This window comes from Hibiscus syriacus, unplaced genomic scaffold (genome assembly GCF_006381635.1).
Source record: "Hibiscus syriacus cultivar Baekdansim isolate YM2019G1 unplaced genomic scaffold, ASM638163v2 tig00111331_pilon, whole genome shotgun sequence".
Lineage (NCBI taxonomy): Eukaryota > Viridiplantae > Streptophyta > Magnoliopsida > Malvales > Malvaceae > Hibiscus > Hibiscus syriacus.
In genome coordinates this window covers 667,751-691,775 of record NW_024063060.1, presented here as the reverse complement: position 1 = coordinate 691,775, position 24,025 = coordinate 667,751, and the positions used below count along the sequence as shown (strand labels likewise).

The 24,025-nt window shown below is 30.7% G+C and overlaps 1 protein-coding gene across 1 annotated transcript; it reads left to right on the top strand.

Moving 5' to 3' along the window:
* Positions 1–312: 312 nt before the first annotated feature.
* Positions 313–20,433, top strand: LOC120158850. The gene is made up of 3 exons (XM_039169584.1): positions 313–917; positions 19,838–19,840; positions 20,422–20,433. Exon 1 carries the CDS (start codon positions 399–401, stop codon positions 912–914), a length of 516 nt encoding a protein of 171 aa, XP_039025515.1. The 5' UTR covers positions 313–398; the 3' UTR covers positions 915–917; positions 19,838–19,840; positions 20,422–20,433.
* The last annotated feature ends 3,592 nt before the right edge of the window (positions 20,434–24,025 follow it).

Sequence of the window (24,025 nt, the reverse complement as noted above, 5' to 3'; positions counted from 1 at the left end):
ACTTAACTATTATGTATTGGTTACCCGACGCTAAAAAAATAAACAAAACTCTTGATATAATATTTTTTTATTTTTTAAAAATGATATGATACATCAATATTATCATTAATATTTAACCGTGGACGATCGAAATATAATTAAAACGTTATATTATCTATGATTTTGAAAAAATAATTGGATGACCGAACCTAAACTATAAAATTAAATGACTGACTAAATATATAGTTTTCCCAAAATATTATTGCTTGCTTTTTTAGTTTTAAAACTCATTTTGACCGGAACTCTCTCTTCTTCGCTTTATATAACTCTTTCCATCTTCCCCACTCGTATCATCCTTTCGCTTCGCACTTTCTCTACGTTTCTGCAACATACGTTCTTTGTTTCCTCTAACTTTCTCAATGGCCGACCAGACGCCGTTAAAGCGCCAAAGAGAAGAAACCCATATTCCAGATGAAGAAACCAAACGCCATAAGTCATACAATCACATACTCTCTTTGCTTGAAGCCGAAGAAGACGACCCAAACCATGATTTGTCTTCTCTCATCACTGCTTTACAACACGAGCTCTATTCCGATAACTCCCTTCCTTTCCCAACACCTAATACCTTAGACGCCGACCGACAAAATCCCAGGGCTACGACCACGACAGAGGCGACCAAGCCCATCACCGACACCACAGAAGATATGTCCCTGAAAGAAGACGGGGAAAACCAGGACGATAAAGAGCAAGTCATACGGCATTTGCTTGAAGCTTCCGATGACGAGCTTGGGATTCCGAATAGAGAAGATATTTTCGAGTTTGAACAAGGATTTGAAAATGGTGGAAACGGGCCTGCTTTGTGTGATAGGTTATGGGAGCTTGAGGACGAGGCTGCTAATTTCTATACCTTGTTGCAGTCTGAACTTTTCCTGTAGGAAGCAGAAAGAAATGGTAGAGATGAAAATTAAAGAAAAGAAAAAGTGGGGGGATCGTGGGATAAAATTTAGAAAAATGAAGGTTTTTTTTTAGGTTATTTCATTTTAGAATTCCCACCTCGAAAATATCGCAACTTTCACTCTGTTTCTTTGTTGTTTAGGAAATTTGGTTGTAGACAAAAGGAAGTGATAGATATCTTTGTTGGTCACGAATTTCCTAATCACTGTATTCAACATGGACATAAGGACTCAAGCAAGAACCCCACGGATTCATGACTATGGACTTTAACATATGAATTTGAATATGCTTTGAAAAATAATGAGAAAATCAGCAAACTTAAACTCTACGACATTAAGCAATTACTCATTTTAATTTTTATATGAGTAAAGTATAAAATTGCGCTTGATTATTAAAATTTAAAAATAATTAATTGATTATAAGACATTGTTCTCTTAAATTTTTTTATTATTAAAAATCATAAAATTATTATTTGACTATTTGTATATTTTAAATTTATTATATTTCATTAAAAAATAGACGAATATCTGAATTGACCGTTAATTTGTTAATTGAAATATAATAAAATTTAATATTAAAATCTCAAGCAAATATATAATTCAAATAATGTTTTGATCAGATTTTATCATATTTCAATAAACATGTTAATATTCATCTCAAAAGACCATTAAAATTTTAATAAAAAATAAATAAACTTGAAACATATAATAATCGGATGACAATTTTATGGATATAAAATTTAACAAAATAACGTCTTATAATCAATTACCTCGTATCTTTATTGACATAAACTATAGACAAACTAAAAGAACTTGAAAAATTAAGAAAAAAAATTAGAGACATGTCACCATAGCAGAGGAAAGATATAATATAGTAGAGAAAACATTTTTTTAACACTTTATAGTTACTTATATAAGGTTAAAAAGTAAACGTGTGGATAACAAATCATTTCTTTTTCTTGACATCTTTTATACAATTAAGAGAGGTTACACTCTTTTGCCTTTCTTTATTAATTTTAGCTATTCAAACAAGTTATATATGCATTATTTTCTTTCTTTAATTTGTCTCTCGTTTTTTTTATTTTTCTTTATTATTATTATTTTTAACAATTTATAATGATTATAAAATAATATTTATTTAAAATTTTTATTATTATTAATAACGTACACACACCACTAGATATAATTACTTAAGTCCATGATATGAATGGAGAACAACAATATTTTTAATCACTGAAATCATTTAATAATTTTTTTTCTTATTTATTAGCATAGAGTTATATACTGTTTAAATTTAAATCTTGACATCATTAATAAAGTAAATTGTATTAGGGGAAATCCTTTATTGATAAATAAAAAAAATATTGTTTTTAAGATTATAAAAATTAAGTAAATTATTTTTTGTATATTTATAAATTTTTATAAGTCCAGGGTAAATGCAAAGTAGCATCGATTTAAAGATTTTAAACTATTTGATAATAAGCGCTCATACATTTGTATATATAGGGATGGGCATGATATCCAATCCCAGTCCGATCAAGTTGGACATTTTTTTAGAAAATCGAGTTTGGGTTGGTTCGGGTCGGTTCGAGTCGGTTTTCTAGAGTTTATGTTTGGGTCTAGTAGTCATCGGGTTTAAGGTGAAAAATACTTAATCCGACCCAAAAAAATTATAATTTTACCTTATGCATTTAGGGATAATTAAAATAATACCCTCTATATATTATTATTTTTAATTAAATATCTATTTTTATTGAATAGAAGTAATATTTTTTAATAAATATATTATTTTGAGTCAGGTTAGGTTGAGTTCGGATTTTATATCATAAAGGTGGGTCGAAGTTCGGCTCGGGTGGAGGTATATATTTTTTTGGTCGAATTCGAGTCGAATTCAAGTTGGGTGGAGTATGTATAATTTTTGGGTTTGTTTAGATGGATCGAAAGCCTGAACCATGCTCATCCCTACATACGTGTTTCTAAATATGTGACCTTTGAAGATAATAACTAATCTCTTAATTATTGAGATTGTTTGATTCATGTTAATATCTATAAAATTAAATTATTAATTAATATACTATTTTCATTTTTTCAATTAAATTGGTGCAAAACGTAAAATTTAATATTAAATATTATAATAATATAAATATAAATGGAAGGAGAATAATAACAAAATTTGAAATTTAAATTATGAACTGAAAACCTAGTGTAATCCTAACTCAACTGTAGTGGAGTTATAAAGTAACTGTAGTTGATGGGTGATGATAAGAAATAGCGGGGGGCTTATGCGTGAAGATACAGCGGGTAGGGCTAGGCAACTTTAGGAACATGATGGGACCACTTGATGTCGCTTTTTGGACAGTGAGGATAGGGTCACACCTTTAATGTGAGATGCATATAGTTTTCTTTGCCTTCGCATTTCATGGATCAAATCATAAATAATGATGATTGTGATGGATTTGCATTTTGAGGAAATGGGAATGTGGAAATGCCTCTGCCCCATGGTTGGTAATTGATGGGTACATGTGCGGTGTATGATGATGGATTGATAGGTGATCATGATACTTAGTTTAGTCCTTAAACATGTTATTTAATCCAAAATTGACACCTATTGTAATAACCCAAATTTTGGTTAGTGACCAAAATGTAAAATTTAAAAGTTTAGTAGCCAAAGTAGAAAGTTGGAAAATTTTAAGGACCAAAAGGGTAATTTTTAAAATATAGTTATTTTGACCTTGTAAATGAATAGTTCAACCTCAAGAATGACGTTTTTGTGAGAATCAGAATTTTGATCCGAAATTTGTGTTAAATGCTATAAAGCATTAAAGTATGAAAGAAAATAGGATAATAAGATCGAACCAAAATTTTACAAAAATTTGAAGGATGAAGGATAAAAGTTGGAAATATTATTTCCTAATTTTAGAATAGTTAAATTTAATGTGGATTAGTAGAATTGAAGTCAATTTTACATATTTAGCTGAAACTGGAAAATTTAGTGACTAAACTGCAATTTTTGAAAATTTGCAAGGGCAAAGGTGGAAAGTGGATTTTTATTTTTTCATCTTTGACTTTGAAATATTAAAATGGAAGATATTCCAATAGCAAGTTGAAATTATCATATTTTATTAAGGGTAAAATGATAATTTCACATTAATAGAATTTTAAATTCATTTATATTAGATTAAGCCAAGTGTATTATGGTTTAATTGAATAAAAAATCAGAAAATTTCAGCTTCTTCTAGCCCCAAACGTGAACCACCATGGCTACTAAGGTAAGAATTTTCAAGTTCATTTTTAAGCTTATTCGATTGATTTTTAGATTAAACTATTAGATAGATAATTAATCCCCTTGAAATTCTCTATCATTTGGTATAAATATTACGTGGAGATCATGCTTATATGAAGAATTTGGAAATTAGGGCTTATGTAGGACTTGTTGATTTTGAGGATTTGATGAAAGCTTTTTATGTTTTTGATGTTGGAGATTAATTCTAAAGCTTGTATGATGATTAAAACTACTTGAAATTGGGTGAAATTCCATTTGGCCATGACCTAGGGTTTTGAGAAAATTGTGATTTTGTTAAATTATGTTAGGGCTTTGATAGTAGAAGCCTTGAAATGTTGTTTAGAAGTGGAATCCATGCTTGAATCAAGTGAAAATCAAGAGCCATAACCACTATGATATTCAACCATGAGGAATTAGTTGGGGATTTTTTTGTTGAAAAATTTACCTAGGATTAGAAATGATGTTTTAAAGGTTCTACATGCTTTAGAAAGATAATTAGGCCATTTTGTAATTTTATGAAAATTGGGGGACCTATTCAATAATTATGGAAAATTATGGGGTTTATTTGAAAATATTAGAAAGATGATGTACTATGCTGGAATTGAAAGTTAGAATAATTGAATTTGATGTTAGAATGTGAAATTTGACTATTTGGGAAAGTTGGCAAAGTTTGAGTACTAAATATAAAATATTGAGAAAGTTAGTGACTTAAATGGTAATAGTGGAGTTGTTAAGGTATTGGGCTGAAAATTAGATGATGGAAATTTAATCAAGTTGTTTGAAACTTGAATTGAAGCTAAAAGGCAAAGGACTATTTGGAATAAAATGGAAAATTGATATGAATTCTAAAAGAATTCATAAATGGTAGTTAAAATGGAAAATTGAAGAATGTTATGTGAAGTTTGGGTGATTTTGGATAAAAAGGGATTTATTGGTCAATTTGAAGTATTAAGGTCAACATTGATGATGTGATATGAAATTCGTAAAGAATGAGCATCGAAAGGTTTTTAGGAATTTATTTTCTATTGTGTGCCTATAATGTTATGTGAAGTTTGGGTGATTTTGGATAAAAAGGGATTTATTGGTCCATTTGAAGTATTAAGGTCACATTGATGATGTGATATGAAATTCGTAAAGAATGAGCATCGAAAGGTTTTTAGATTTATTTTCTATTGTGTGCCTATTAGTAATTCTAACATATGGTTTGAAATGTATTTTTTGTAAATGGTGTTCATTTAGATTGTGATTTAAATCAAGATCAAGCAATTTTAAAGCTAAGGAGAAACTTAAGAACGTAATATGAGGTGCTAGTAAGGTTTACAAGCTAAGGACACCAGGTGAGTACAAATTTAATTTGTATTTATGTTATCGAGCAAACATTGGATTTTGATGAGCCAGTGATAGAGTTGATATGGTAAGAAGTGACTTCAAATGTTGTGTGACTTTTTGATTTATGTATATATATGCATTTGGTAAGCTAACAGAATCAGTGAACAAGCAGAAAATGCAAATCGGTGAAATCTGCATAGATTTGTGATCGGAACAGTAAGTTTAGAAAATCATCATAAATTCTAAGGAAATGATTAGAGGATGATTTTTGTACCTTGGATTTTTATATGAGACTAGTTTTTTCTAAAATAAACGGCTACTGATTTCAAAGAGTATATAAAAAGATATGAATTTTAAATCGAGGATAGGTAAGAAAACAGGGCAGTAGATTCTGCTTGAAACAACTTCTATAAGTTAATTTTGAAAATTCACTATAAATTGTAAAAATTGAAGTAGAAGAGGGGCCTTATATGGTTAGAATTTTATTCGAGTATAGTTTCTATTGGTATAAGTGGAATAATTTTTAAGTTTGTATATTAATACAAAATAATATTTCTTTGAAGGTAGTGCAAACTGCCATAATATGAAATTGTGATAAATTTCGTGATAGAAGTGAATCAAAAGCAAAGAATCAAGCTTAAAGGTTAATGAGGCTTATATTTTGACTTGTATATAAAGTAGTAATGTCATTTCAGTTTATTTATTTAATTATTATGATTGAGGATGACTTGCGATAAGTCAACCTTATTTTATTTTCAAGTTTGATTTATAACTTTTAATTATGGATGATTTCTATAATATTTTCAATAAGTTTTATGAGTGATTTAGGGTATGAACTGCCCAAGTATGATTTCTATGATGATGAATTTTTAAGGTTTATGATTTTTAAACGTTGATTAATTAATAATTCTATTATGATATATAAGCCTATTGTATGTTGCATTGAGAGTTGTAGGTACATTTGGCATGCCATTAAGTTGAGTACTTTCCAGTTAAGTTAAGGTACATTCGTGTACATTATGATCTGCACCATTGGTGTTCATGTTATGATTGCATTTGGAGTGCATTATATATCTTAGTTAAGATTGACACCGTGATGTGCCCTGTGCGTACCTTATGTTCTACTCACGTACCTTGTGTTCTCATAAATATGCATTGGGATATGAAACTGAATATGAAAGTTACGAAAAGTATTTAAAAGGAAAGAGTATGAAAATGAAAATGAAAGTTTTGAATTATATACGAATATAATAGAAATATGAAATAGTTGATATATCTGATGTTGATTTACATGATTTTGATAAAATCATGAGATGGTGACTTTTAGGTTTTCTGAAGAGGAAATCTGCTTAAATAGCTCGGTTTGAAAATTTCAATTTTTTTTCCATTAAATTACATTTTTTATGTTTTCAAATATTTTATTGCATTTTATATTTTAACTCACTTTAGCTGTATAACTACCTCACTAAGTTTTACTTAGCGCATGCTGATTTTCATGTGTAGGTTCGAATAAAGAAAATGACGTGAAGTGAAGAGCTTTTTGAGCATCTGTTGGAAATCAAACCTACTAGCATTATCAATAAGACATCCTATATTTGACTTATTATTGGCTTGTACATTATATCTGTTGGGTTGCTTTATTGAATTTATTTTAAAATGGCATGTAATATTAATTTAGGACTATTTTAATTTTGGTTATTTTAGTTATAATCGTATTTGTGAATGAATAGTATAAATGTTAGGTTTTAAATGGCTTTTAAAATAACTAGTATTTAGGCAGTTTTATATAGTTATGAAACAACACTGAACTACCTAATTGTTGTGTAAAATCAGATATGTTTTTAATGATAAATTATTATTTTATGAATACATACGCTTAATAAAACATGTTTAAAGTTGATAAAGAGATGTTTTGCAATGAAACAAATTTTTAAGAAATTACGTTCAAGGAATGTTCTGAAATGTTAATGTAACATCTTTAACTAGTAATTCTAGATGTATACGAGTTATGGGTGTTACATTTTTTGGTATAAGAGCAGCAGGTTTAGCCGATTCTATGCCTAAACTGAACTTATTTTGAGCTTAAAAGTGTATACATGCCACTAGGATGTCATTGTTACTGATATGTTACATATATGATTTGATTAATGCCACTCCTTATTAATGAAAGTGAATAAGTACAATATATATAGAAAATATCTGAAATAGAAGGTTTATTGTAAATGATCGGGCAAGAGGTTCGAGAATAGGAAGATAGTGATAATAATATAGTTAATTATAATCCTCTTGATTAATCTGATTTTGATGGTTCACATAAACCATAAAAAGTGCCAATGTAAGATTAAGAAACCCTTGTTCATATACAAGTACTGCATTAATTAAATAGAGGGATATTCTGATTGAATAAACCCTAAGTGACATGCACATGATTAACCTTTTAGGCAAGAGTACGAGGGTGAGTCGTATTAGTATGCATTAATTATAAGTTAAAATTTGAAAGTGACAAGTCTTGACGAACTTGATAGAATTATCTTTCGATGGTAATTTTTGAAATGGATTGATTGCCTTCTACCATGCCATAATGAATTATCGCTTAAAGTGGTTGATTTAAAATAACTTGAAAGGTTATGAGATTAGAGTGTTAAGTAAATTTGTTATCTGATGTGATTTTAGCAGTAACTGCCAAGAAGTTGTTGTTACAAGGTTGTTAAGTCTTCTTAATCAATATGAAGGATATGTAGAATTTTAAGGTTAGGTTGGGAGATATTCCAACTATTTGAGGGTATTCAGATATGTTTCTAGAAGAGTTACATGGATTATCTGTAACCCCTTCTGACCGATACGGTGGCCCGATCTGATTCGGGGTGTCACATTAGAGCCAACAGAATGACCCACCGTAAAAATCTTAGAAAAATTAATTTTTTTATTAAAACATGTAAAATCATAAAATCATTTATAAATACAAAAGTAAAATTTACCAGTATTCAGAAATAAACAAATTTTATACTCATATGTACAACAAATTACAACCTACATGCCCCCTAATCACATGCACCGTACTCCGCAAGCAACGCTGGTGGAACTCCCTTAATGAAGTTGATAGCTGTACTGGTACGATTATTTTAAACTGAAATAGTGAGTAACAGAGTGAGCTTTGGGAAACTCAATGATATAGAACTACCAGAAGTTCTTGAGGATCGTGCAAATAATAGATAAAAAAATTTATTATTGGTTCAGACATTTACATATATTTATGTTGAGCGGAGATCCTACTGATATCTCAGGTAGTAACAGACAGTAAGCTTTTAGCTCAGAGGGAAATATTACGGATGTCTGGGTTCAAGAGATTAGAATAGGTTGTCTAGTGTGTTCCCACAAAACCAGTGAAAATATACATATCATTTTTAAAACTGTAGCAGTTCAAAATGTATTTTTAAAAACCATTGTAATACCCTCCAACCAAACGCCATATGCAGTACCCCGGAACTGCATAACCTAAGGGAGCACCTTGGGGTTTGAGAGCCTACCCAAGAAAGTTCTCGGGGCCATGGGGCCTACCCAAGAAAAATATCGGGGCTACAGAGCCTACCCAAGGGTCCGTCCCCTTAGGTCCATAAAATATTACCAGTCGGTGCTGAACTTATAAAAGGAATTACCAACAGTGACTGGACCAGCCAGAGTCTTCATAACAAATCCCATAGTACCCCAAATAAAACATTTTCAGTCAGTAAACAGAGATATAAGAAATCAGAGCAGAGATCAGAACAGAAATAAGAGTAAATATCCATGTGATCAGGGAACACATTAGAGGTTCCAGATATTATTTGGAGATACTGGATAATCTTATCGGCCAAAGAAATACGGATCTTAAATATACTAATAGAATGCCAGAAATTAAAATCACTATTGAAAGAGTTCATTAGCTGACGCGATCATCTGTTATTTAGAATATGATTTATCAGACTCATATTATTCGAACACTTTTCGGAGGCACTATATAATCAGAAAAGTATTCAAAATCCTTTGTATCTGAGTTACTTGTGTTTTCAGATATAACTAGAATGATTCTATTATTCAGGAAAATCAGAAGCATTTTGGGTATTATATTATTGGAGGATTCAAGTGATTTGAACTGATAAGGGAAAAATGAAGATTCAGGGTACTTATGATTTGTGTCGATCTATCAAAATATTGAGTTAACTCAAGTTAAACAACTCCAAAAAATAAGTCATGACGACCAGTCCATTCGTTGCCCTTCAAGGGTATTCACTCTTTAATACCAACAATTCTTGTCTATTTATCACTTTCTGAATCATAGTTGAATATATCTTAAGGAGACGAACATATATTCCAATGGTCTTTATTTCATTTCCACGTTTCAACGATATCAGGAAATACCGATGTACTGGATTTATAGTTCATAACCCATAGGGATGGTACATCATGTAAGTTTTTAAGAGTTTCTAGACTTATCCAAATCACTTACTTAATCCTTAGTCATTGAGGTTACTTAGTTTATTTATTAGTCAAGTCTATCCTGTTCACTTCGGAGTTTTCCAGAGTAATTCGAACGTTTCTGAAATATGGTAATTATGTTCAATTCAATTTGGATATAAAAATAAATTCATATTGGTATTTGAGGTTGATTTGTTCATTTCAGAGCTGAGAGTATTAGTTATTCTAGGGTTTAGAGGTACTTTAGGTCATTTTACACTTTAGGGGCATTTTGGTCATTTTATACTTTAGGGGTAATTCTATAATTCCAATATAGATCCGGAATTTAATTCGATGAGTCTAAGGTTCCAGTGAATCAAGGTATGAGTTCTCAGGTTGTCCCCATTATCATAGTCATCCATATTTTGTTTTACTCTTTAAGGGTATTATCGTAATATTATTCAATTCCGTCAGTAGCAGTACTTCGGGTAAATTAGGCTTGAAAATATTCCAGTTCCATTAAAGTTCAGAGTACTTTGCTCATTTGCTCACTGGAGGTTAATTTCACCACTAGGGGAAGTCTTGGTCATTTTTCAATACAAGGGCATTTTAGTAATTTTACCCCTTAGGTATATTTTAGGTAATTTATTAACCAAATAATCCTGATATTTAACCTTTTAAGTTATTTATCAAAATTTAAGGATCTTGAAACCAATTCATTTATTATCGAATCACTGAACTTATAATTATTTCCTATTTATCTTCCAGTTTCTCTTTTTCGAGCAATCTAAGTCTTATTTAATACTCTATCTTTATTCCAATTTTCGTTTGAGTCCAATGATAGTTAAAATACATATAATGGATCAATCATTTTCATTCATGCACGTACCAATTATCAATGGGTTCTGAAAAATATACAAATGGTAGTAGAGTATTACCTCGATTTCTGTTCTATATCGATCAACCCTTTAAACTCCATTCGATCACTCTCGAACTTGAATTCAACGTCCAACAATCCCTTGGATGCAAAGCAACCAAATTTACGTTAGAAACTGAACTTAATTTAGAAACCAACTTGAATATGAAGATAAAACATTGAAAAACGGCTTACCGGGTGTGAATTTGGTAAAACAAACTTCGGATTCAGACTCAGGATGTCGATAAACATAAAATAGGACTTTTAAAAAATTTTGACTTTTAAGGTCAAAGTCAACGGTCTGATCGTTCAACTCTAACCAAAGTCAATGGGTCGGGTCAAAGTCAACGGTTCAGGTCGAGCAGACGAGTTGACTCGGTTTGAATCATATCGAGTTGATCGGTTCAGGCTGGTCCAGACTGGTTCTGGAGACTTCCTTGGAGCGTGGACAAGCCCCAGACGCACCCGGCGGAGCGTGAGCTTACGAGAAGATGGCTGGTCGACGGTTTATTACTCCGTAGCTCATCAAACATCGTTTGCAACCATCAATTTCACTTAAAAACGAAATCAAGCCAACTAAATAACTGAAAATAGAACTTGGCTTACCCAACGATGATTGGCGGAAGAAACGGTGACCCACTGGCTTGGTTTGGAGTGCACGGCAATGGTGAACCCAATGGTGCAAACGGTGAGGCGAGAAAACGTCTATATGGGCTGGAAACGTCGAAAATGAGCGGCAGTCAGGGGTTTTTTTGATGGACTTTCCCGATATGATTTACAGCGAACGGCGCGAATTCAGAATGAGCTAGGGGTCAGGTTTTGATCACCGTTCGACGGTGAGTCTATAGGTGGCGTTGGAGCGATGAATAATGGCCGGACGGTGATGAAATATGGTGGCAATGGAGGGTCGGCGGGGTGGTGGATTTGGGGTTAATTTTTTAGGGGAAACCAAACTGATCGGGGAAGGGGGTTTAAATATTTCACTTAAAAATAGGTAAATTATGGGTTTTGTCCCCGAATTCCTACACTTTCTAAAACTGACTACTAGTTTCAGAAACTTATAATTTAACCCCTAAATTGGGGGGTGTTACATTATCTCCAGATTAAGGTATAAAAAATAAAATAGAGATGTTACCAAGTACTATATTTATTTCTATAGCCTTGTATTGAATGGATCCAACTGAGCCCAGAAAATTAAAGGTGTAATTATTAGAATTGTTAAGATTGGGTACTTATAGAACGAAGTGTGTCATCTGGATGTACTAGTGTTAATTGTGAAAAAGAAAGACGAGTCTATGCAATTATGAATGGATTATTATCAGTCAAAATAAGGTAAAGAATAAAATATTTTTCTAAGGATTAATGATCTTGCGATCAGTTAAAAGGTGCATTTATGTTTTCCAAGATTTAATCTCCGATCTGGATATTATTAGCTAAATATTTAGGAAGAATATCTTCTTAAGAAAGCTTTCAGGACTCAATATGAATGCTAGAAGTTTATGGTAAAGCCGTTTGGTTTAACAAATGTTCCTGTGGTATTTATGGTTTTGATAAACTGAGTATTTCAGTTATACTAGGACTAATTGATGGTACTGGTCATCGATAATAATATGGTCTATTTTAACACTAAAGAAGAATATGATTTAAATTTTTGCATGATTCTCCCAACTCTTCGAGAGAAAGAATTGTATGTGAAGTTGATAAAAAAAAGTGAGTTCTGTTTTTCTAAAATTACTTTCTTAGCTATGTGGTTTTAGGTGAGGGGATAAGAATAGACTTTAGGAAAGTATAAACCATAGTCAAATGATAAATTCCAAAGAGTGATTTCGAGATTTGAAGTTATTGGGACATGCTGGTTATTATTAAAGGTTCGTAAAAAAACTTTTCGATGACAGTCTCCCCTCTGATCAAGATATTAAGAAAATATGCTTATTCAATTAGATTTATAGGTGATAAAAAATTTCAAGATATTAAAGAAAATACAGATAGATGACCAGTGTTAGTGTAATCCAATTTGGAAAAGACTATGTAATCTATAGTGACGTGTTTCATAATGATTTGGGATGTGTGTTTATACAAAAGGACAAGTTATGACTTATGCTTTATAGAAATTAAGAATCAGGGAAGAAATTATCTGATCATGATCTTGAGTTAGTATGAGATGTGTTCATTTCATAGATATACCGTCGGTGAGTGATGTTATATTTATATTGATCTCAAAAGACAAAGGTATATGTTAACTTGAAGGAGTGAAATAAAGGAAACATATTGAACTCCTTAAAGAATGATGATGTGCTTATCGACTACCGCCAGGAATGACTAATGTGGTAAATGATATGATAAAGCTGAAAGACATTTCTGTTCTGAGAGTTTGAATACGTGATTGTCTTTAAAGAAAGATAGTGCTTTGATTGCAAAATTAAAGTTAAAGCCTATGTTGTTAGATTTAATAAAGGATCTTCAAAGAAAGGATGCAAATTGCTTATAAAAGACATGATAAGTAGAAAAAGGTAAAATCAAAGACCCTGAAGTTAAGTTAATAGATGTCTATAGTATCGAGGAAAGATTTGATACTAGAGGTAAGCATGAAAAGAGCTATCACCAAGTTTGTTTTAAATGTCTGCCATGTCAACAAGCTAAAGTAGAGCATTAAGTGTCTTCTAGATTGTTGTAAGCGATTTCCACCCCTTAGTGGGAATGGGAACGAATTACAATGGAATGGAGTTTGTAATAGGTAAAGATTATTTAAGATAATCTCATGATAACTGCTGATCGACAAAACTATTGTTCAGATTTAAAAAGAAAAGAGCACAAGGTATGAAAAAGCAATATTTTCATCTATCTACATTATATATGTGTTAAAAATTCTAGGACGAATTTTTCTTAAGGGGAAGAATTGTAATACCCCAAATTTTGGTTAGTGAACAAAACATAAATTTTCAAAGTTTAGTAGCCAAAGATGAAAGTTGGAAAAGTTTAGAAACCAAAAGGGTAATTTTTAAAAGTTAGGCATTTTAACCTCGTAAATGAATAGTTCAACCTTAAGAATGACATATTCGTGGGAATTGAAATTTCGTTCTAGAATTTGTGTTAAAAGCTATAAAGCTGTAAAGTCTGAAAGAAAATAGGATAATCGGATAGAACCAAAATTTTACGAAAATTTGAAGGATGATAGATAAAGTAACCTCGTAATGAATAGTTTCAACCTTAAGAATGACCATATTCGTGGGAATTGAAATTTCGTTCTAGAATTTGTGTTAAAAGCTATAAAGCTGTAAAGTCTGAAAGAAAATAGGATAATCGGATAGAACCAAAATTTTACGAAAATTTGAAGGATGATAGATAAAGGATGAATATATTATTTCCAAATTTTACAACTGTGAAATTTAATATGGATCAGTGGAATTGAAGATTATTTTACATATTTAGTTGAAATTGGAAAATTTAGTGACTAAAGTGCAATTTTTGAAAATTTGCAAGGGCAAAGGTTGAAAGTGGATTTTTATTTGTTCATCTTTGACTTTGGAATATTAAAATGGAATATATTCCAATGGCAAGTTGAAAATATCATATTTTATTAACTGTAAAATGATAATTTCACATTAATAAAATTTAAATTCATTTATATTAGATTAAGCCAAGAGTATTATGGTTTAATTGAAGAAAAAATCAGAAATTTTCAGCTTCTTCCAGCCCCAAACGTGAACTACCATGGCTATTAAGGCAGGAATTTTCAAGTTCGTCAATTTTAAGCTTATTTGATTGATTTTTGGAATTAGATAGAGAATTAATCCCCTTGAACTTCTCTATCATTTTGTATAAGTATTACGTGGAGATCATACTTATATGATGAGTTTGGAAATTAGAGTTTATATAGGATTTGTTGATTTTGAGGATTTGATGAAAGATTTTTTATGTTTTTGATGTTGGAGATTAATTCTAAAGCTTGTATGATGATTAAAACTACTTGAAATTGGGTGAAATTCCATTTGGCCATGACCTAGGGTTTTGAGAAAATTGTGATTTGGTTTAATTATGTTAGGGCTTTTATTGAAGAAGCCTTGAAATGTTGTTTAGAGGGGAATCCATGCTTGAATCAAGTGAAAATCAAGAACCATGACCACTATGATATTTGGTCCTAAGGAATTAATTGGGAAAAATTGTGAAAAATTTCCCTATGCTTAGAAATGATGTTTGAAAGGTTCTACAAGCTTTAGAAAGTTAATTTGGTCATTTTGTAATTTTATGAAAGTTGGGGGACCTATTTGACAATTATGAAAAATTATAGGGTTTATTTGAAAATGTTAGAAAGATGATGTACAAGGCTGGAATTGAAAGTTAGATTATTGAATTTGATGTTAGAATATGAAATGTGATTATTTTGGAAAGTTGGCGTTTGAGTATTAAATGGAAAATATTGAGAAAGTTAGTGACTTAAGTGGTAATAGTGGAGTTGTTGAGGCATTGCACTGAAAATTAGATGATGGAAATTTAATTAAGTAGTTTGAAACTTGAATTGAAGGTAAAAGGCAAAGGACTATTTGGAATAAAATGGAAAGTTGATATGAATTCTAAAAGAATTCATAAATGGTAGTTAAAATGGAAAGTTGAAGAATGTTACGTGATGTTTGGGTGAATTTGGATAAAAAGGGATTTATTGGTCAATTTGAAGTATTAAGACTAACATTGATGATGTGATATGAAATTCGTATAGAATGAGCATAAAAAGGTTTTTAGGAATATATTTTCTATTATGTGCCTATGTTAGTAAGATTCTAACATATGGTTTGAAATGTATATGTTTTGTAAATGGTGTTCATTTAGATTATGATTGAATTAAAAAAAAACAATGTTAAAGCTAAGGAGAAGCTTATGGACGTAATATGAAGTGCTAGTAAGGTTTACAAGCTAAGGACACCAGGTGAGTGCAAATTTAATATGTATTTATGTTATCGAGCAAATATTGGTTTGCGATGAGCTAGCGACGGAGTTGCTATGGTAAGAAGTAACTTCAAATGTTGTGTGAATTTGTGATTTATGTATATATGTGCATTTGGTAAGCTAATAGAATTAGTGAACAAGTTGAAAATGTTAATTGGTGAAATCTGCCTAGATTTGTGATCGGAACAATAAGTTTAGAAAATCACCATAAAATTTACAGAAATGATTAGAGGATGATTTTTGTACCGTTCGACTTTCATATGAGACTAGTTTTGTCTAAAACAAACGGCTACTTATTTTAGTGAGTATACAAAAAGATATGAATTTTTAATCAATGATAGGTTAGAAAACAGGGCAGCAGATTCTGCTTAAAACAACTTATATAATTTAACTTTGAAAATTCCATATAAATTGCACAAATTGAACTAGAAGAATTTACTTATATGTTTTGATTTGTATTAGAGTCTAGTTTCCATTGGTATAAGAAGAATAATTTTTAAGTGTGTAGATTAATATAGAATAATATTTCTTTGAAGGTAGTACAAACTGCCAGAATATGAATTTGTGATAAATTTCATGATAGAAGTGATTCGAAAGCAAAGAATCAAGCTTAAAACTTCGTGAGGCTTATATTTTGACTTGTATATGAATTATTAATGCCGGTGCTGTTTATTTGTTTAATTATTATGATCGAGGATGACTTACGATAAGTCAACCTCATTTTATTTTCAAGTATGATTTATAACTTTTAATTATGGATGATTTCTATAATATTTTCAATAAGTTTTATGATTGATTTAGGGTATGAACTGACCAAGTAAGATTTTTATGATGATGAATTTTTAAGATTTATGATTTTCAAACGTAGATTAATTAATGATTCTATTATAATATATAAGTCCATTGTATGTTGCATTGAGAGTTGTAGGTACATTTGACATTCCATTAAGTTGAGTACTTTCTAGTTAAGTTATGGTACATTCGTGTACTTTATAATTTGCATTGTTGGTGCTCATGTTATGATTGCACTTGGAGTGCATTATATGTTTCAGTTAAGATTGACACTGTGATGTGCCCTGTGTGCACCTTATGTTATACTTACATACCTTGAGTTCTCATAAATATACATTGGGATATGAAAGTAAATATGAAAAGTTAATAAAAAAAAGTTAAGAAAAGTATTTGAAAGGAAAGAATATGAAAGTGAAAAATGAAAGTTGTGAATTATATATGAATGAAAAAGAAATATGAAATAGTTTTTATATCTGATGTTGATTTACATGATTTTGATAAAATCATGAGATGGTGATTTTCAGGTTTTCTGAAGAGAAAATCGACTTAAATAGCTCGGTTTGAAAGTTTCAATGCTTTTTTATTCAATTACATTTCTTTTTATGTCTTAAAATATTTTATTTCATTTTATGTTTTAACTCACTTTAGTTGTATAACTACCTCACTAAGTTTTACTTAGCGCGTGATGATTTTCATGTGTAGGTTCGAATAAAGAAAATGTTGTGAAGTGAGGAGCTTTCCGAGAATCTTTTGAAAATCAAACCTACTGACAGTATCGATAAGACATCCTATCTTTGACTTATTAGTGGCATGCACATTATATCTATTGGGTTGCTTTATTGAATTTATTTTAAAAGGGTTTATAATAGTAATTTAGGACTATTTTAATTTTGGCTATTTTAGTTATAATCGTATTTATGAATGAATGTTATAAATGTTAGGTTTTAAATGGTTTTTAAATAAACCAGTTTTTAAGCAGATTTATATAGTTATGAAACAACACTGAACTTCCTAATTGTTGCATTAAATAGGATTTGTTTTGAATGATATGAATACACATGGTTAATAAAATAGGTTTAAAGTTGACAAAGATATGTTTTACAATAAAATGAAATTTTTAAGCAATTACGTTCCAGGAATGTTCTGAAATGTTTAATGTAACATCTTTAACTTGTAATTCTAAACGTATACGGGTTATGGGTGTTACACCTATTTTTATTCCATATTTTATAACTTAATCTAATATTATAATATTGTGATATATTTTATCCCCGAAATACCTATTCAAATCAAAATATACCCTTATTTAATATAATTATTATAATACTTGGGTTAGATTTAGTTCTTGAAAGACTCATTTAAATCGTAATTAACCTATAATTTTATTTAATATCTTATAATTTAATATAATATTTTTAATATTATAATATTTGAGTTGGATTCTAACCTGAAAAAGCCTATTTAAATTGAAATTGACTCATTATAGCCGTATGATCCTATCATATATCTTTAAGGAAATTAGAGTTGTATTTACCACCAGTATAAGATCTAATTTGTTTTATTATCGTGCCAAGTTAATTTTCTATTTCTACTTTATAAATTAGAGAGTACTTTTTAGCTTAATCTTTTCTATCTTTAGATATAAACTTTTATATATCGAGAATAATCATCTCCAATGGCAATGTAGTAATCTTTACCTCTTTTACTTTCACAGTTTCTAAAGTTTGCTAAATTATTGGGCATTAATTCTAAGAGTCCAGTATTTCTTTTAGTTAGAGATTTAAAGGGAGGTCTAATGCTTGACTTCTACACAAATTTCACATTTTTAAAGTTATTTTCATCTATATTAAGAAACAGATTCATTTCAATAAATTTTTTAGTGGATGGATGTTCACATGACTTAATCTAATATGTCACATATCGAGAGACTATAAGTAGAAGTGATGATATTTTTACTTTCATTAAACATCATATCTATTACAAATAAATCCCATTTAAATATTATTTTCTTACAAAATCTCCATTCCAAGAAAATACAAAATACAAGTTTATCTATTTTGAATATTAGTTTAATGCATGCCTCATTTAGTAATCCACCACTAATCAAGTTTATACATAAGACATGTAGGTACATAGAGAAAAATATTCAGTGCAAGAGTTTTACCATAAACAAGTTAAAGGAAGTTTTTTCTTCTTCAATAAGTACTTCTAAGCTGCTTGAGTTCCGCATTTATATTTAGAAGTATTAATATCCAAAGCCCATTTGGTGATTCTTTCTTCAAGGGTGTTGAACGTGTTTGTACTTAAGAGTTGAAGCAGCAGGGATGATGTTGAGCATATTCTGGAAGTTTAGGAAGCTTGGATGCCAGCTCAGCATAGTTGGTTATCCAGCTTAACATAGTTGGTTATTAGGTTTATCAACCTCAGCTATTCTGTTACTGCACATTGTATAAATGATAGATCTATGTAAACATCATTGATATGAATAACATACTTGATTCTTGATGTTCACCTATCTACTTTACTTGGGTTTCTCAACATGGTATCTTTCACCATTGGTCTTGGAGACTTCTTTTCTCCGTTGCTTCCCTGATAGTTGCTGAGTTGTTTCATTTCTTCCTTTCTCTGCTTGTTTTTTCGTTCATGGCTGCTGAGGATGTTGGGCAAACGCTTGATCTTGGAGACTCTTTGAGAAATAGTCTCTTGTTCACAAACAAGAAAATCAATATTGTGCTTCATGAAATGAACTTCCTGTTATGGAAACAACAAGTTCTCTTGAAAGTGAGGAGTCATCGCTTGGAACGATTAATCACTGGAGAACTTAAACCTCCACCAGCACAGATCCAGTCTAGAGATGGCAATCTTGAGGTCAATGAAGATTATGAAATCTTTGTGGCATAAGATAATGCTTTAGCTTCATGGTTGTGGATCATATACTTCCTCAGTTTGTGGGTGCAGAAATAGCTACGGATGTGTGGTCAACTGTCCTTAAGTTCTTTTCCAATCGATCTACAACGACTGTAATGAGTCTTCACTGAAAATTACGGTCGATTAAGAAAAGTGATGAGATTATGAGGTTATATCTTACTCAGATCAAAGAAGTGTGTGATGCGTTGGCTGCGTGTGGTACTGCAATGTCAGATCTTGAACAAATAGCAACTATATTGAATGGCTTTTCGTTTGAGTATCAACCGTTTATGGCGGTTATCATGGCTAGTAAAGAAGCATTCTCGTTTGATGGGGTAAAATCTGTGCTAGTTGATGCCGAGGTATATCTCAAGAGTTTTCAGCTTCAAAATCACGTGTCAATGAGTGCAAATATTATTCATATGTAGAACAATAGTCAAGATCCTGGTCGTTCTAATCAGTATAATTGACCTTATAGTTCGGGTGGATGTGTTGCTAGATCAGGAGCTCGTGGTCGTGGATGCTCTAGACTTCAATGTCAACTATGTGGTAAGACTGGTCATTCGGTGGATAGATGTAACACCCCAACCCGTATCCGACCCGGATACGAATCCGAGGTGTCACATTGACCTTTTAAAACATGTACTTGTATAAAATAGTGAGTAATTTAAAACTTTTATAATATATAAATGACTAATTTACATAAAAAGACATTTTCATTATTACAAAACCAATCAGAGCATGTATATTTCACTTATTATTTACATATAACTATTCGAAACATTTATAAAATTGTTCATAGCTTAAACAATAGATTCTTTTGAAAACATGCCAACTAGAACTTTATATACTAAAATACATATTATTCACATCTTTCCTGATCTGACCTTTAGTAAGGAGAACTGACCTGTCTTGCTCCACATTGCTCTTTACTCTTCTCGAAACCTACGTGTAAAATCACTTACACGCTAAGTCAAAGACTTAGTGAGGCATATAAACATATAAGGTAAACGGTAACTAATAATCATACCTAAACAATTACTACTATCATTTCATACCACTCATACTTTTACATGTAACAAATATATGCATACATATATGTCATTATCATTCATATCTATTATCTCATGTTCCTATGATCTTTTATGTCCATATCATATATTCATATATCATAACCAATTGCACATATACATATCATGTCATGTAAACCATATATATATACTATCATAAAACACGTACACCCAAGCAACTATATTATCATCTTCATTTCTTTCTTAGTTTATCACTATCATTGATTCCTTTCATCATATGGTCTTATAAGTTACCATTTGTACAATCAATATCACACGTGAAATTCCACAAGGAAATAAACATATTATCATAACCTTATTAATATTATCTATTTAATAGCCCATGATACACATGTGAGAACTAAAGATATGCGAGTACATAGAGGTTGTGCACTAATGCTGTCACCGCAACTCATATAATTGCACCGAAGTACCACATATAATTGCACCGGAGTGCCACGTAGAATTGCACCGTAGTGCCGCGTAGAATTGCACCGTAGTACCATATAATAATGTCCATAAGGACCACATATCATTCCTTAAGAATCATATACATATACTAGGGATCAAGTATGTGTCTCACCAGACTTCACACATGTTCCAAAGAATACATATATGTCCCGAAGGACCACATATCATTCCTTAAGAATCATATACATATACTAGGGATCAAGTATGTGTCTCACCAAACTTCACACATGTTCCAAAGAATACATATATGTCCCGAAGGACCACATATCATTCCTTAAGAATCATATACATATACTAGGGATCAAGTATGCATCGCACCAGACTTTACACATGTTTCAAAGAATACATATATGTCCCGAAGGACCACATAGACCCTCGACTCTTGGCATGCCAACTATACCCCTAGCTCTCATGACACATAACATGGGCATTATCTTTTATATCCTTTTACATATTCATGTAACCATATCATATATTCATATAAGCTCATGGTTTCATTCACATATACATGTAATCACGTAGTTCATGTCAATTCTCATATGAGTTCATATTCATATAAACATAGGATTCACTCTCATGTATCACATATACTTTCTCTTTCATATGGCTCATAACATTTCTCATGTGTTCATATGACATGTAAATCATTGTCATCTTATCATGTTATAACATAAACATATCGTCTTACAATACATACAAAACACATCAATACCTATATTCACATATACCTATCATTTCATTATCCTTATTATTATTCTTATCATCACCATTAATCCCTTTTACTTACCATATTCATATCAATAACACATATACTCATGCACACATATAAATCATAACAAATACATACTTCAATGAATTCATGTTTTTCACTATTGGAAATAGACTTATTACAAGACTTATTTCCCTTGAACCTCATATACTAGAGAATGTTCACTCACCTTAGCTTTGCTTTGATTCGATTATAATCCTTCAATTGATCCGGAACGAGATCACGTTCTATATCTACATAATCATACATAGATATATATTAGTATTATAACTAATATACTCTAATAGTTCACTCTTTAGACTAAGAGAAAAGGCAATTTCATCTTTTAATGAAGGTATGCATCGATGCACTACTGATGCATCGGTGCATAAAATACATTTGATGTTTGTTTATTACTGGGATGCATCGATACACTACTTATGCATCGATGCACGAATTGCATTCAATGTATTTATTTTAAAAGAGTGCATCGATGCACTTCCTGTGCATCGATACACCTTCAAACGATTTCTGGGTTTTAACCTTGATGCATCGATGCACTATGAATGCGCATCGATGCACTCTGCCCAGAACCTCTTTTTGAACCCGAAAATTCATTCTTTTTGGATTAAATCCTTCATATTTCAACCCATTTCATATTCCTAACTTTCATATACATACTTAAACTCTTTAAGATTCATTTATCTCATCTTTAACCTTAATATCCTCTCCTCTTTAGGAATTTCAAGAATCATACCCTATTTTCCACATGTTTCAAATCCAATTCTAACACTTAATACTTCTTAATTAAGCTGATGACAAGTCAAATTTAGCTTCAAATTCAACTTATCAACTCCATTCTGGAAATTCACTCAAGAACTCCAAATCTTTAATCTTCCCCAACTCATTTATCTTTTGATTTTAAGATAACTTAAGCTTTCCTTAAGCTTAAGTATCACCTAAGAATCATAACCCAACTTTTAATTCAACAAATTACCAACTAATTAAGAAACTCACCTTTGAGCTAGAGGTTCACGCACAAAGAAAAAAGGAGGAGAAGAGAATTCTGGAAACATTGTTTCCCTCATTTTCCATGTGTAAAATATATATCCCCACTATCATATTTTTTTAATTCCTTAAATGATCAAATGACCATTTTACCCTTTAGTTCCTTTAATATTTACTAACAACTTTTAGGAATTACTTCCAAATAAATCACTGAACTAATCCATTCTTCTACTTTAGTCACCAAATTCTGAAACTTTACAATTTGGTCACTAACCCATAGTTTGGGATGTTACAAATCTCCCCTCCTTTTAAAAATTCGTCCTCGAATTTTCACTGCACATCTTAAGAAGAACATATCTTCTAACGTTCTCATGCTGCTTTATGAACTTAATCTTTTGTATCATCTTTAATAACTTGGTTCTTATCTTTTCAATTATTCGACTACCTTTTTACTTTATATCTCCTATCATGTCACTTATCAGATAGACAATAACATTAATTCTTATTACTCAAACTCATAAATCAATCAAATTCCTTGTCAATCTTCAATTGTCTTTCAAGAATCACCAAACTTTTATTTCATCCTTACTTTACTGACTCCAAAACTTCCTTAATACATATAAATCTTTATTCATTTCTCTGACTACATCCACTTGACTAAGAAACATAACCTTAAATTTTCATCATAACTGATTAAACATACACTTTGCATAACTAAACAATTTCTCATATTACCTGACATACCTTTCTTACTTCTGGTTAAACTTATAACCTATATCTCAACATAATCTTTATCACATCCAATTCTTTAAACTTCATCCTTTCATTTTCTTCATAACTCAAAATCTTCTTATACACCAATCATATCTTTCTTTCATGTTCACATACACTTTTCCTATCACTTATACTTATCTCTGATTACCAGTCTTTATTATATCTCTATAACTTTACTAATCAACTTCACTTATACAAAACCTCATTCTTATCGTATCTTGCTTGTATTTTCTTCCTTCAAAATTTTCTTTAAAATACATAAATATTTATCTTCTTGCCTATATCATATCTATATGATCAAAATACACAACCACATCCAGATTCGTATCTCATTTGATTAACTTACTTTATGTTTCCTTCAAATCTGATAATTCTAACATCCATGCCATTACAGCTAATTAATAACAACTTTTCAATCTA